The 12,879-nt window shown below is 57.4% G+C and overlaps 1 protein-coding gene across 6 annotated transcripts in view; it reads right to left on the bottom strand.

Moving 5' to 3' along the window:
* Nucleotides 1-12,879, bottom strand: part of AFAP1 (actin filament associated protein 1) — a 94,257-nt gene that overhangs the window by 43,992 nt on the left and 37,386 nt on the right. For all 6 annotated transcript variants that reach the window (XM_037126774.2, XM_037126771.2, XM_037126770.2 and 3 more), the window contains 3 exons: nt 12,540-12,668; nt 9,577-9,674; nt 2,646-2,754 (listed from right to left, as the gene is read on the bottom strand). In XM_037126774.2, the coding sequence (XP_036982669.2) occupies nt 2,646-2,754; nt 9,577-9,674; nt 12,540-12,666 (334 nt within the window). In that variant the 5' untranslated portion in view covers nt 12,667-12,668. The remainder of the gene's footprint in view (nt 1-2,645; nt 2,755-9,576; nt 9,675-12,539; nt 12,669-12,879) is intronic.

Consider the following 12,879-nt stretch of genomic DNA (forward strand, 5'->3'; position numbering starts at 1 on the left):
AGGGAGTCACCAGTACCAGCCAGGACAATGGCCGCTGGAGGAGGAGGCTGAACTGGCCGCGAGTGTGCCCTCCTGTTTCGATTGGCATACATCTGTGCGGGATCACCAAGTTCCTTCCTTCACCACTCCCAGTCCCCTCCCCTCAGCCTAAGAAGTGCTAACAGCAGCTAACTGTGGGTCGCAGTGTTTAAGTGACAGGTTCTTGATGGGGGCAGTATGACTCAGCCAGGACCGAGGGTATTCCCTACCCAGAGTGGAAGGGCAGACCTCAGGGGCACGAGGGAGTTCCCGGCACACAGAGGCCGGGGCACCATGCCGTGCTGGACCACGACAGAGCCGCTGCCTTCACTGGGAGGTCACTGCCTCAGAGCGGCGGTGCCAGGCGGGCGGACAGTCGTGGTGGAGGTTTCCAATGGCGTCACCTCGGTGAGGTTGGCATGATGTTTCCCGAAGGCCCCACTCCTTGACAATTCTGCGTTCGGGCCAGCCACGAGCGAGGTCAGCAAGCTATGTGGAAGGCAGCAGCGGCTGCTGCCCTGCGCCTTCAAGGTCAGTGTGGTGCCAGGCACAGCAGGCACAGGCGTGCACCCTGGTCACAGATGGCTGGCCCTCCGTGCCGGCGTGAGCATTCACAGACGGGCCTGTGGCTCCTGCAGGCTCTCTTCTGAGTCCTGGGCCAGGTGTGTGCAGCTCCATCCACAGGACTGCTGGCCACCCGTGTCTCCGGGTTTAGAGTGAGTGAGAGACGGGAGTGGGTCTCAGTGGGTCGTTCCTCTTCCCCAGTCCTCACCCAGCCTTCCTTCCCGAAGACCGGCCACCACAGACGGGCCCCGAGGTGCTGCAGGCTCCTCCTCGGTCCCCACCTGGCACCGGGCCTCGCTCCACAGGAGGATGTTCCCCCACAACACTCGTGAGTTCCGACGCAGGATTCCACAGGCTGGGCAGAGCCCACGGGGAGTGGACCAGCAGGGCCCTGGCCTGATCTGCCCGTCCACTCGCTGCCACTGTCCTTGGGGGCAGGAGGGCAGGCCAGGTGACCACAGAGTGCGGTCACAGAAGCCAGAGGGTGCCGTCAGCGCCGACTGGCTGTCCTGAGCCTGAGTCCCTTTCCTTCTTTTGGAATTAGTTCACCAAAGTGTCCAGCAGTCAACAACTAAGGAGTGGCTTCTCTGAGGGACGGGACAGGACACATCGGGGACATGGGGCTTCTCAGGCAGAAAGTTACTGGAGGCCCCAAAAGTCCCGCCGAATTATTACGCATTCCTAATCTTGAAAGGCTCGAACTGAATGTTCCAAATGCTGGGAAACACCCTCATCAGAAGGAAAAAGTTGTTTTACTCGTTGCTATTGGAGAGAAAGGAATCCAGGGAGGTTAATTACGTCGAGCCATTTAATTTTTTGTTTCCTAATCAGTGTCCTAACTTCTGAGGCAGCGGACGCAGGCATGGCTTGGACGAGGTCTCCCGAGTAGCCCTTTGGTGGCAGAGAAAGAGAGGGCTGACCTACCGACCTCGAGGTGGCTGCCCCACCTCCTCAGCTGAGCTGAACCTTCCTGCCCCAGAGCTGAACCAGCGCTTGCTGCACTGGGCTGAGTCCTGGTCAGACTTTCCCGGGAGCTGAGAACACAGGCCCGGGGGAGCCAAGAAAGGAGCCGGCACCTGGGCTTCAGCACGTCCCCTCCGGGTCAGGAAACAGGCCGGGGGCAGGCAGGGGGCTGGAATAGCCGAGTGAGGCTCTGCTTGGCTGACAGGACTGCTGGGTGCTGCTGCTGGGGCAGATGAGCAGGACACTGCAGGTCGGTACACTGCCGAGACTCAGGGGACAGAGGTCGAGAAGAGGACAGCCCTGGCCTGGAGGAGAGGTTGCACAGCAAGGCATGTGAGGCAGGCGGCACCCGTGGACACTCCACTCCTGGGCTGCAGCCTCCCCTCTGTCACAGCCACGGCCGGCTGGGCCCTCGGGGGACATGCGCTCAGCCCCTCCACTTCATGGAGGCATGGCCACCCACGGCCCACAGAGCGCGGAGAGGAGAATGAGGGCCAGGGCTGCAGGAACGCACCCCGGGGCCCGTTCGGGAAAGGCCGCCGCGTCGGCGTGCCGCCCTGGAGCCGGACCGGGAAGCGCGGCTCTAACGGAGGGAAGGGCCTCTGACAGGCCCTGTGCAGGCAGTGAACGGAGTCGTGCCAAGACCGAGCGCCCTAACCTGGGCAAAGCCGTTCCGCCCGCACCTGTCTGGACAGAAGAAATGCCTGGTGAGGTGCCCATCTGTCCCCAGAGACTCAGCCCTGGGGGGCCACTCCCACCGCGGAACTGTGAACGTGGCCAGGGGCACAGGCCCGTGAGCACATGCCACAGAAGGCATTCCCCTCTGACCAGAGGGGACACATGCCACCAGAGAGCACGTTTGGACAGCTACGAGACTTCACTAGGGCTGGGTCACAGCAACCTGAGTCCCCAGAGGGACTGGGAAGACACTTTTGACCTTTCTGAGCCCTCTTTGCACTTACCTCTGTGGGTTCAGAACTGACTTCACTCCACACTGGCACATGGTTTGGGACGCCCCGTCCCCTCGTGCCCAGAAAGGCTGGGCTCTCCCACAGCCCGCCACCCTGAGGCCAGCGGCGGCCAGCGGACCCAACACTCACTTGAGGTGATGTATTCTGGAGCCTTCCCGGGACTCAGGGGCACGGCCTCCTCGTAGTAGCCCTCTGGGAGCGAGGACGTGGGCAGCGGGGGCGGCCCACTGTCAGGCGGCTGAGGGACAGAAGGAAATGACAGCATCACTAGAAGCCCCGGTTCCTGCCCAGCAGGTGCTGGCTGCCGACTACCTCTCGCCTCCAGCAGAAAAGAACGGCAACCCAGGGAGAGGTTCCATGGTGCGCTCCTGAGTGGGTCTCTGTGACCTTCCTGCTCCACCCACCCCAGCCTGAACCCCCTGACCCAGCAGAACGGGGTGATGCGCATCCCCAGAGCTGACACAGGTGTCTCTCCTACTTGGCCCCACAGCTGCACCCACACTGCTGAGCTGCTGAGGTCTCCAGGGCCAGGTGACTTCTCCAAAGCCCATGCCACCAAGCTGGGAGCTGGAGGGTGCTGCCCCCACCCCGGTGCTCCTCACAGACACATCAGGTAGGGAAGAGCTGAATGAATGAGGCAGGCGTGCCCACCCTCTCCCCATGCCCCTAATGGTGCCACGGACACTGGTAAAAAGAAACACCTACAAGCCATTCTCTAGGTGGAACTGGAACTCCTCCCTGGAGAAGGAACCTGCTCGTTACCAACGCCAGTCCCAGCAGTTTCCCGTCAGACTCGGAGACCAGGGCCTAGCAGCACGGCACGGAGTGCAGGGCTGTCCGGGCTCCACGCAGCCGCAGGACCCAGTGGATCCCCTCCCTCCCACGCCCCACTCCCCAGCACGATGACTCTGCTGTGCGCCAACCTCCCTTCCTGTGAGCACCTGCAGGTCCACCGCCTGCCTGTCACTGGTCCTGACGCCCAGAGCAAGGGTCGAAGGGAGGGGAGGCCAACGCTGGCCAACCCTGGGGTTCGCCTGGCACTGCACTAAGTGCCGGGCCCTGGTTACCAGCTGCATCAGCCGGTCCGTCAGGAACGCTCCAAGCCAGAGTACAGACCCTTACATTTGGCAGATGTGGGAAGTGGGCTCGGTGGCTTGGTAGCTCAGAGCCTGTGCAAGAGCAGACGCTGTGCAGCCACAGAGCTGGGGTCTTTGAACACCTGGCCTGCCCACTGCAGACCTTTCTAGCATACACACTGCCTCTTTCCCCCTCTGTGCCGCAGTCACGCTGCCCGTGCTCTGTGAGCAACCTGGGACAGTGTCGCCGAGAACGGAGCACAGGCCCCAACTGAAAGATCTGTCACGGTAAGTTCCAAATGCAACGATGTTCCAAACAAGCCCTGTGGCTTTACACGTAGTCTCAGGAATGTGGCATCTTCCCCTTCCCATGTGACCCACCCGACTGCAGGACGCCTGCCAAGGTGCCCTGGCAGCCCCGGTGCTCTCAGGCCACCCCGTCCTCTCACCGGATGTAGAAAGATGATCTGCTAGGCTCATCAGCACTATGCCCCTTCCTGCGCTCGAGGGCAGGGACCCCTCACTCCCAGGCCCATCCCCTCACTAGCAACCCTGGCCCCTGTACCCCCCGCCCCCAGGCTGCTGTGTTCCCCCACGTGGCACCACCCCAGTTGCACAGGGCCCCAGACCAGGCCCTTCCCATCAACCCAAAGAGGCTGCACTTCCCACGGAACCCAAGACACAGCTCTGGGCCCCAGGGGAGGTCTGAACGGCAGTCCGTGCCAGGTTAAAACCTCTGCTTGTTGCTTTTGAAAGACAGCAGTGCGGTTCACTGCGTGTCTGTATTTGTGAAGTGGAGGGGGCTTTGCCCTCCTCCGGCTGGGCTGACTCACTTGTGCCCCGGGAGGCCTCTGCAGAGAGCAGAACTGAACACGGAGCTGGGGCGGACACACCCCCAGTGCTGCGAGCTACGTCGAGTGCACCTGAGCTGCCTGCTCCCAGCGGATGGACTTTCACCAACTTTCAAACCCTGCTGGTGGCCATGCATCACACGCAGTTTCAGTGGGCATTTGCTCAGGGCCAAGAACTCCATTCTGCAGACACAGGCCAAGGAGGTCAAATGGCCATGTTAGCAAAAATGTGTAAAGATGTTCAATAAAAGCTCGGCAAAACCTGCAAACAGGCTAAATGTCACTGAGAGAAGACTGCCTCATACAATGACACATCCCTGAGTAGACATCTAGCAGGACCCTGCGTCTCTACGCCACTTACTTGGGAAATCCCTGCCAGGCCGCGCCAAGTGCCCACTGCCTAAAGGGTGCTGTGCGCATCACCCACAGACAGACAGACGCTCACAGCGATGTCAACGCATGGCTGTGCGTCTCTCTCTTTTTACACATTTCTGTACAGGTGCTTGGGCAGAGAGCCTGGGCTTTGTGAGAGGCGAGCCTGGGAGAGGCTGGAGCGAGGTCCCGTCGGCTTGGCTGTCCCACTGCTCTGAGGAGAGCCGTCCTTCAGATCCTTTCCGACAGCTAAGAAGTCACTGAAGTCACAATTCACAGGAAGCCTTAAAGGAACAAAACAGGAAGGCGGGTTTCCCACAGGGATCCCGGACACCCAAGGGACAGGCAGGAAACCAGAGCAAGAGGAAGGCGTCGACCCTCGGGTGCTCCATGTGACCCTGAGCCCCGAGCTCCTCACCTGGACCATCCCCTTTTCCGGCTCTCAAATTCCACTTCTGCCATTTTTACAAAGCCAGCCTGACCTATTTCACAGTTTCTGTGAGAGTTGGCTGTGTGGCCTCACGAAGCAGTAAGTGACATTGCACTCTGTGGCCGCAGCGGGTACTTCAGAAGCACCTTCCAAATGGTAACGGGACACACGGACGTGGCCCTGCTCTCCCTGCACGGTGCGATCTGCTCCCAATGCCAGGAGAGACTGGTCTGCGCCCGGAGCCCTCGCCCCGCCTGGCACACATGGCCGGGTTGCCGGGCTGGCTCTCACAGGACTGCTGGAGAACAAGGGCCTGGGTCACCCACGGCGGCCTCGCTCCACGAGTGCAGGGAGAGGTGCCAGGCTGTTTCCCACAAAGAAGGCCGGGCCTCCACCTGGCACGAGAGAGAGAGATGGCACAGTGCCAGGCGCTAATAAGTTTTTAACCCACCGAACCCTTTTCTCCTGCACATGGAGACTTAAGTGAAAGTCGCCTTTTAGCTTGGGAATCTCCTCTGCCTCAGGCACTGTAACTGGCTGCGCCTGGGTCTCCAGGTCTTTTAGCAACACCAGCAGTTACGGCTGGACGGGATGCAATCTACAGGCTCCTCTGGCTGAGGTACGGCTGTAATTGTAATTCAACCCCCATCTTCGTGGGGAAAAACCCATCGGCACTGGCCTTTGCTACTTTCAGGAACAACCCTGCAGAGAGTTCTTTTTCCATTAATGATACATATTGTGTCTATATAATTGTACGGTAAGACAGAACTACTCTCTCCACTGTTTCAACAGCATAACGACCACCACCACCACTTACTATTGGCCTGCCCTGTGTCGGACACTGTTTGGGGACCCTTCATACACCCTTCCTCTTGTTCAGAAAATGAGATGTCGGCATCTTGGCTGCGTTTTAAACATGAAACTGAGGCTCAGGAGGTGACAACACTTGGCCAAGGCCTCTCGTGCTCAGAGTGGACTCGGGGTGGGGGCACGGGGGGGCCACAAGTCAGGCGGAGCCAGGACTGACCACTGAACTGGTGGCTGCACGCTACAGGAATGGCGTGTGCCCCTGGGTCACGACCAACCGTACCCCTCGGTGTCCACCGTGGCAGGGGAAGAAGCCAAACCGAGGCGGGAAGGAGCCCGAATCACCTACGATGCACAGCGCACCCAGCCCGTCACACCTCCCCTCTCTCCTAACTGGCACTGTGCTTCCCCGCTGCTCCCCACCTTCCCCTCCTTCCACCCCCATTTATTATTTAGTCCTTTGCACTAAAACACCAACAGACGATGAGACCCGACTCCGGCAAAGGACATACCAGCCTGGAGCCTGGGGTCATTTTGACGTAAACTCTCTACGTGTGGAGGTGCACACAGCTCCTGTTATCTGGTTTCGATGACCAACATCTGTTACAATGACAGCCAAAAGCGACTGAGTCCGACCCGAGAGCATGAGGGCCCCAGTCCCAGGAAAGTCATACGCCAGCAAAGCCCCACAGCGCCCTGCCGTGTCTAAACTTCTGGGCTCACCCTCCAGGAAGGCAGCCAGGGAAAGTGAGGGCTAGAGTAAGGTCACTTTCAACCAACAGCAAAATCTTAGAGTCCAAACTGCAAACATAGTTTCAAGCCTCACATCAAGAATGTGGAGTAAGTAGTCTCCCGGACAAAATAAAAGTTTTTATCCCCATCTCGCCCCATTCCACCCTGGTGGCTGTTCAGTCTGCATTCCACACCAGAGTAAACAGGGGAGAGCTTTCTCTAGCTCCATCTCTGCACGAGGAAGAGGCCTGGGGCGGGAGGCCACGCAGTCAGATGGGCGCAGAAACCGGGTGTGACCTGGGGAGCAGCCTCGGGGCACGAGCAAGGTTCATGTAAAGATGCCAGGAGCCCTGGCTGGTGTGGCTCCGTGGATTGAGCACCGGCCTGCAAACCAAAGGGTCACCAGTTCAATTTCCTGTCAGGGCACATGCCTGGGCTGCGGGGCCAGGTCCTCAGTTGGGAGCACCTGAGGGGCAACCATAATACTGATGTTTCTCTCTCTTTCTCCCTTCATTCCCCTCTCTCTAATAAATTTCATTTATTTATGAAATCTTTAGAAAAAACCCTACCATTAAAAAAGAAAAGATGCCATGGAAACTGTACAGCAGACTGAGCTCTGAGAGTCTCAAAAGACAAGGAAAAAGGGACAAGGAGGGCCACACCCCTGAGCAGGCTCACATATGACTTCACTGGGAAACAGACAGCTTTGCTGCCTTAAATCTTGGGCTTTTCGTCAATTCTGCAGCAGGCAAAATGCCCATTTTGTCACATAATCTTAAAGACCCTCATGGTCCTATCTGTCGAACAGAGGTGACCAAGCGGCTGTGAAAGTCCTGATACGTAGGGAGAATCCAAGGCAACCGACAGACCAGGCAGCGAGGGCTGGAATCAAAACGTCAATGTTTCAAAAAAAAAAAAAAAAGTGTGCATGGTTCATAAACACAGGAAGTGGGCGGGGACAGGGTGGGAGTTCCACGGGCACAGGTGTCAGTGTGGGGAGCTGGAAGAGTCCTGGGGGTGAAGGTGAGAGCGGCTGCCCAGCTCTGTGAAGGTGCCCGATGCCACTGAGCTGGACACCCAGCGCAGTTACTGTGGTCAAGTGTGCGTCGCACGTGTTTTACAATGAAAAACCACATTATTATCTACTGACATTCATATAGGCTCTGGCCCTGAAGCACCAGAGAATCGCATTACTGTCCTCTACCCCATCGAAACCCAACGTAACCCCTGCTATATAAACTGCTGAGTAAAAACGTTCTAGACAATGGCTGGACCGCGCATCACACAATCCCACGGCGCCCCAGAGGTGTCGACCCACCCTCCCCCAGGCTGAGATCCCAGTGCAACATGGACCCGGACAGGACCCACTCCCCAGCGACCTGCGGCCGTCCCCAGTGCTCTCCCAGCACGTGCACACCAGGCACAGCCGAGTGACAGCACAGCCCTTGGCCTGAACCAGAGATAGACACCGGAGGGAAGCGCAGCCTCCCTAGCAGCATGCTCGTCACTCGGGTGCACGCCTTGGCCTGGCCCAGCCGCCCCTGGAGAGCAGGTCGCTAAGTCGGACTGTGAAACAGGTGCTTCCCCGTGAGGTTTCTGAACTCCCGCCGGGAAGAAACGAACACTGGGCAGTACGAGCAGGGCATCGTGGGTACGGACCGTGCAGAAGAGACCAGCAGGACCTGCTGTGTAACCGGAACTGGAGGAGCGTAGCCCTGTCCCTACATCGAAACCCTAGTGGTTTCCTAACATGTAACAACAGGGCTCGGAGGTCGCAGGGCTTGGCCGCCACGCTGGGTGCGAAGTCAGAAGAACCGTCACAATTTTGGCCTTTCCTAGTTAGTATAGGCCCTTGGGCAAATCACATCACCCTCACTGGACCCCAATTTCCTTTTATGAATAAGGGGTACACACACACTATTCACATGTTTTCAGTTCATTCAGGAGTTCTTAGAGGTCAAGCTGTCAGGATTAAATGAAATCCTAAGTGAAAAATAATAAGCAGGACCCGGGACACGCAGCAGGGGCCTAGTGAGGGCCGACGTCCTCTGTCCTCCTCTGAGATGCCATTGCTGAGCACCTCCCAGACATCAGCCACTGCGGGGCCCAGGCAGGATAGAAATGCACGGACACAGTCCTGCTTTCCAGCAGCCCTTCTCCCGGGGAGACACGCCTGGGTGGGCTGCAGAGAAAGCAAACTGCCCGGCGCGGACTCTGCTCCCAGAGAGGAGCGAACGTCTGCTCTCCCGGGCTGAATGGACGGGACCACCACCTGGGACAGAAAGTGGTGAAGGAGCGTGAACACCTGACAGGTGAGGACGCCCAGCCAGGAACAGGGGTGTGAGACGTCCAGCACAAACTCTGAATGCACAAGGTCAAATAAAATACACATTCCTGATGCACATACTTTTCCTCTGAAAAAAATGTGTTTTTTAAATCCCAGAAGAAGCATAATAATAATATCAAAGTTTCAGACTATGGTTCAAATTCAGTTCACCCAGAAAGAGGGTCAAGCCCAGGGCTTTACTGCCCTTGCTCTGCCTGCTAAATCCTCAGAGTTCTTTTTAATCTAAGAACAGATTTCCTGGACCTGTAGCTGCAGGAATTTTGAAAGAAGCACCAGCCTTCTGAGGAGAGGCCACACCCACAGCCTCCCATGCAGTTGTCACCAGCAGGTCCTACACCCTCGGCAGCCTCCTCCATTCCAGAACCGGGCCTTGTCACCTACCCCTGAGACAGGAAGTCAGCCAGGAGTCAATTAGATCCTTGCTGCGAGGTCGGGACTGACTCACCAGCCAAGGCTGCGGGATCTCTGGCAGAGGCATCTGGGGAGGGGCCGGCAGGCTGCTGGGGGTCTCCTGCTTCGGAGCATGGTCTCTCACTTCCACACCTGCAGGCATCAACCAAAACCACAGGCCTGGATGAGCAGGAGGGGACAGCACTGCTACCAGCTGTCACTTCCCCACCCCGTACTGACCCCTCCGCCAATACTCATTGCTTCTACTCCTTCACAACAGTGTGAAAAGTAGGTGTTATTTTTCCCCACTTTGCACGTAAGACTCTACGCCTGGAAAAAAATGGTTAAAGAATCTCAGTGAGCACAAACAGGTAGAAATGTCCGAGCTGGTGGCCAACCCCAAGTCCTTGCAGAGTGCCTCTCCAGGACTCGTAAGTGGCAAGTGCTCAGCTTGCCACTTACCTGGGTGCTAAGAGGGCAGATGCCTTCCCGGGTCAGTAATTTGTGTTACATTCCTTCCTAACCCCAGACACTGTCCCAGATGTACTTTTGGGGGACAGGACTGACACAAGCTCAGACCCCCCCCAGGCACTCACATTCGAGTTGGGAAGGCACGTGTGTACACAACTGACTTAGAAGTCGTGGTGAGCACCACACCAGGGAAGACAGAAAGGAGGAAGAACTAGTCTTTTTTCAGGCACAGTACTGTTTATATGCCAAGAGCTCACCTGGAAAGACCTAGAAAAACAGTCACCTGATGATGATCACCTGTGAAGGGCCAAACATAACCCGACAGGTTAGGGGAAAACGCGGAGAGGTGAAGTCCCCGACCTGCGGGAGCCGCAGCGAGGGCGGAGTGCGGGCGGGCTGCGGGGACAGTGAGAAGGGAAAGGAAAGGAAAGGACGTATGCAGACCAACACTGCTAATGAAAAGACCAGTGGGTGAGGTCTAAGCACATCGAGGGGCCCAGGAGAGAACTGAGGACTTGGAAAACGTCAGCAGGGAACGCAAGGAAACGAAGGGCTGGAGCTCACGGCAGAGGAAGGGAGACAGGGGAGCGGGGGGAGAACTCCTCAGGCAGGAGGCCCTGGCAGGGCTGAGTGAGGGGCACACCGGGGGAGGCACGGCTGCAAGGCCTTGGCGTCTGCGAGTCTGTACGCGTCAGGGTGGTTGGAAATATCTGATACTATCTCGTTCCATCCCGACAGCACGGCTCAGGGGTGGGAGCTCCCATCTGCCCTTCGCAGGGAGGCAGAAACTGAAGTGCGAGGAGATTAAGTCACTTGTGCAAGGGCACAGACTCGGTGACCGGCAGAGGCAGGAATCGAAACCAGTCAGCCCGCATCGCCACTGGCCTTTAAGAAACCACCACCTGTCGAGTGCTGGCGTCGTATCAGGAAGAATATTTGCAATCATCTGAAACGGCGCCAGCCATATGGCTGCGTGGGGCCAGAGCAGACACACGTGAGAGAGTCCAGGCAGGGAAGCCAGAGCAGCCTTGCAGAAGCGGACACGCCACACCTGCCTCCGGAACGCGGTCCTCGTCCGGTGCTCCTCTCAGTGACCGGCCCCCACCCGCGAGGGGCCTCACGTGGCTCCCCTTCAGTGTGCCGCCAGATGCTGCACCCTGAGGTTCAGATGCAAACCTAACTGTTTCAGACCGTGGCTTCATACCCTGAAAACCAAGGAATCTTCTACTCCAAATGGGTAAAGAGGACAGTATGGGAATTGTACCTCAATGACGCTGTTGAAAAGCAATCCTTACATCTGACCCAGCTATCTCCTCCAGCATCTTCCCAAGTTAACATCGGATCCTCCAAGAACTACCCCTGTCCCTCCCACCCCCACCCCCACCCCCGGCCACCCACCAGGGCCGCTCCTTACATGCGGGTGCTCTAGTCTACAATACACTCACCAGGCTCACCTCCACCTGCTCTGCTGTCCTACCTGCTGCCTCTACAAGGGTCACTGGGGAGGATGGCCCTCAGCAGGCAGCTGGGCATGTGGATTTTAGGGGTGTTGCCATCGTCCCTAACTGCTAAGGTTGGTTGACTGCGCTGACCGTTTGTATAAACAGCATGCTTTACGCCAAACACCTGCCACGGTGGTTGACTTTGTGTGAACCTGACTGGGCTGAGGAGTGCACGGGGAACTGGATGAACACTATTGCCAGGTGTGCAGGTGCTTCTGGGAGGTGCTTCTGGAGAAGACAGACAATGGACTTGGTCAGCTAGGCCTGGTCTGAGGAGCCGAGAGCACAGGCAGGCGAAGAGCAGGGTGCTTCCTGTCCAAGTGGAGCCGTCCGTCGCCCCTGGCACTCTGACACTGCTTCTCCAGCTTCTGGCCTCACACCAGGACCTACACCGCCAGCCCCCTGGTTCTCAGGCCTGCAGACTGAGGCGGAGCTCCACGCCGGCTCTTCCGGCTCTCTTCTCGCAGGGAGACCATGGGACTCTCAGCCTCCGTGACCTCATGGGCCATGCCCTAAAGTTAGTCTTGTCTTCTCTCCCTCTCCCTCTCCCTCTCCCTCCCCCATCAGTTCTGTTTCCCTGGAGAACCCTAACAAACCTGCTTCTCTGGGAGTCTGGAATTCTGACAGCACACAGGCCACTGTGTTTCTGCTGCTGAGAGAGGGGTGTGCTCTGGGTGACACTTGGGGACAGCCAGCAAGAAGAGGCTATGCTCAGAGTCCTCCAGACCCTACCTGTGTCTCTCCCTGCACCCCGGCTGTGTACTCCCACAACCGGCAAAATCCCGGGCGTGAGAAAGTACAACCACATGGTGAGTCCTTCCAGTGAAACTCTGAATGCGGGGGTGCCCTTGGGGGATTAAAGATAAAGGCTTTAGCTTTACCGAGACAACACCCGCACATAGTAAGACCTGCAGTGACCACTGGATGACTAAGTAAACACGAAAGTGAGCGAACAGATGGGTGCATTTTAGAAAACGGTGGGACTAAAGAAGGTTCAGAGGCACGGGAGCCTGGGGGAGAGCCTGGGTACGTGCCGGAGCCGCACCTTTGGCCGCCTGGACCCGCAGCAGGATGTCGGTGATGACTGCCTTTTTCTCTCTGACAGTTGACGTTAGATATTCATGGTCCAGAAGTTCCAGAAAGAGACGGAGTTCAACTATTAACTCTTCCATTGCTGAAAACAAAGAAGGAAGGAACTATTAGAGCACTGATATGCAAATGTCAACATCCAAATGCTAAATTTCACTCAAAGCATTTCATTTTCAGCTTAATGAGTGTATAGAGTACTCCAAACATGAAAAACAAGTTCGCTGAAACCAGACCGACGGACAGATCCGCACATCATCTCCAGGCAAACAGCTACCCCTTCACCTCTGCTCGGAGGC

Source organism: Artibeus jamaicensis, unplaced genomic scaffold (assembly GCF_021234435.1).
Source record: "Artibeus jamaicensis isolate MK-2021 breed Jamaican fruit bat unplaced genomic scaffold, CSHL_Jam_final contig_76, whole genome shotgun sequence".
Taxonomy (NCBI): domain Eukaryota; kingdom Metazoa; phylum Chordata; class Mammalia; order Chiroptera; family Phyllostomidae; genus Artibeus; species Artibeus jamaicensis.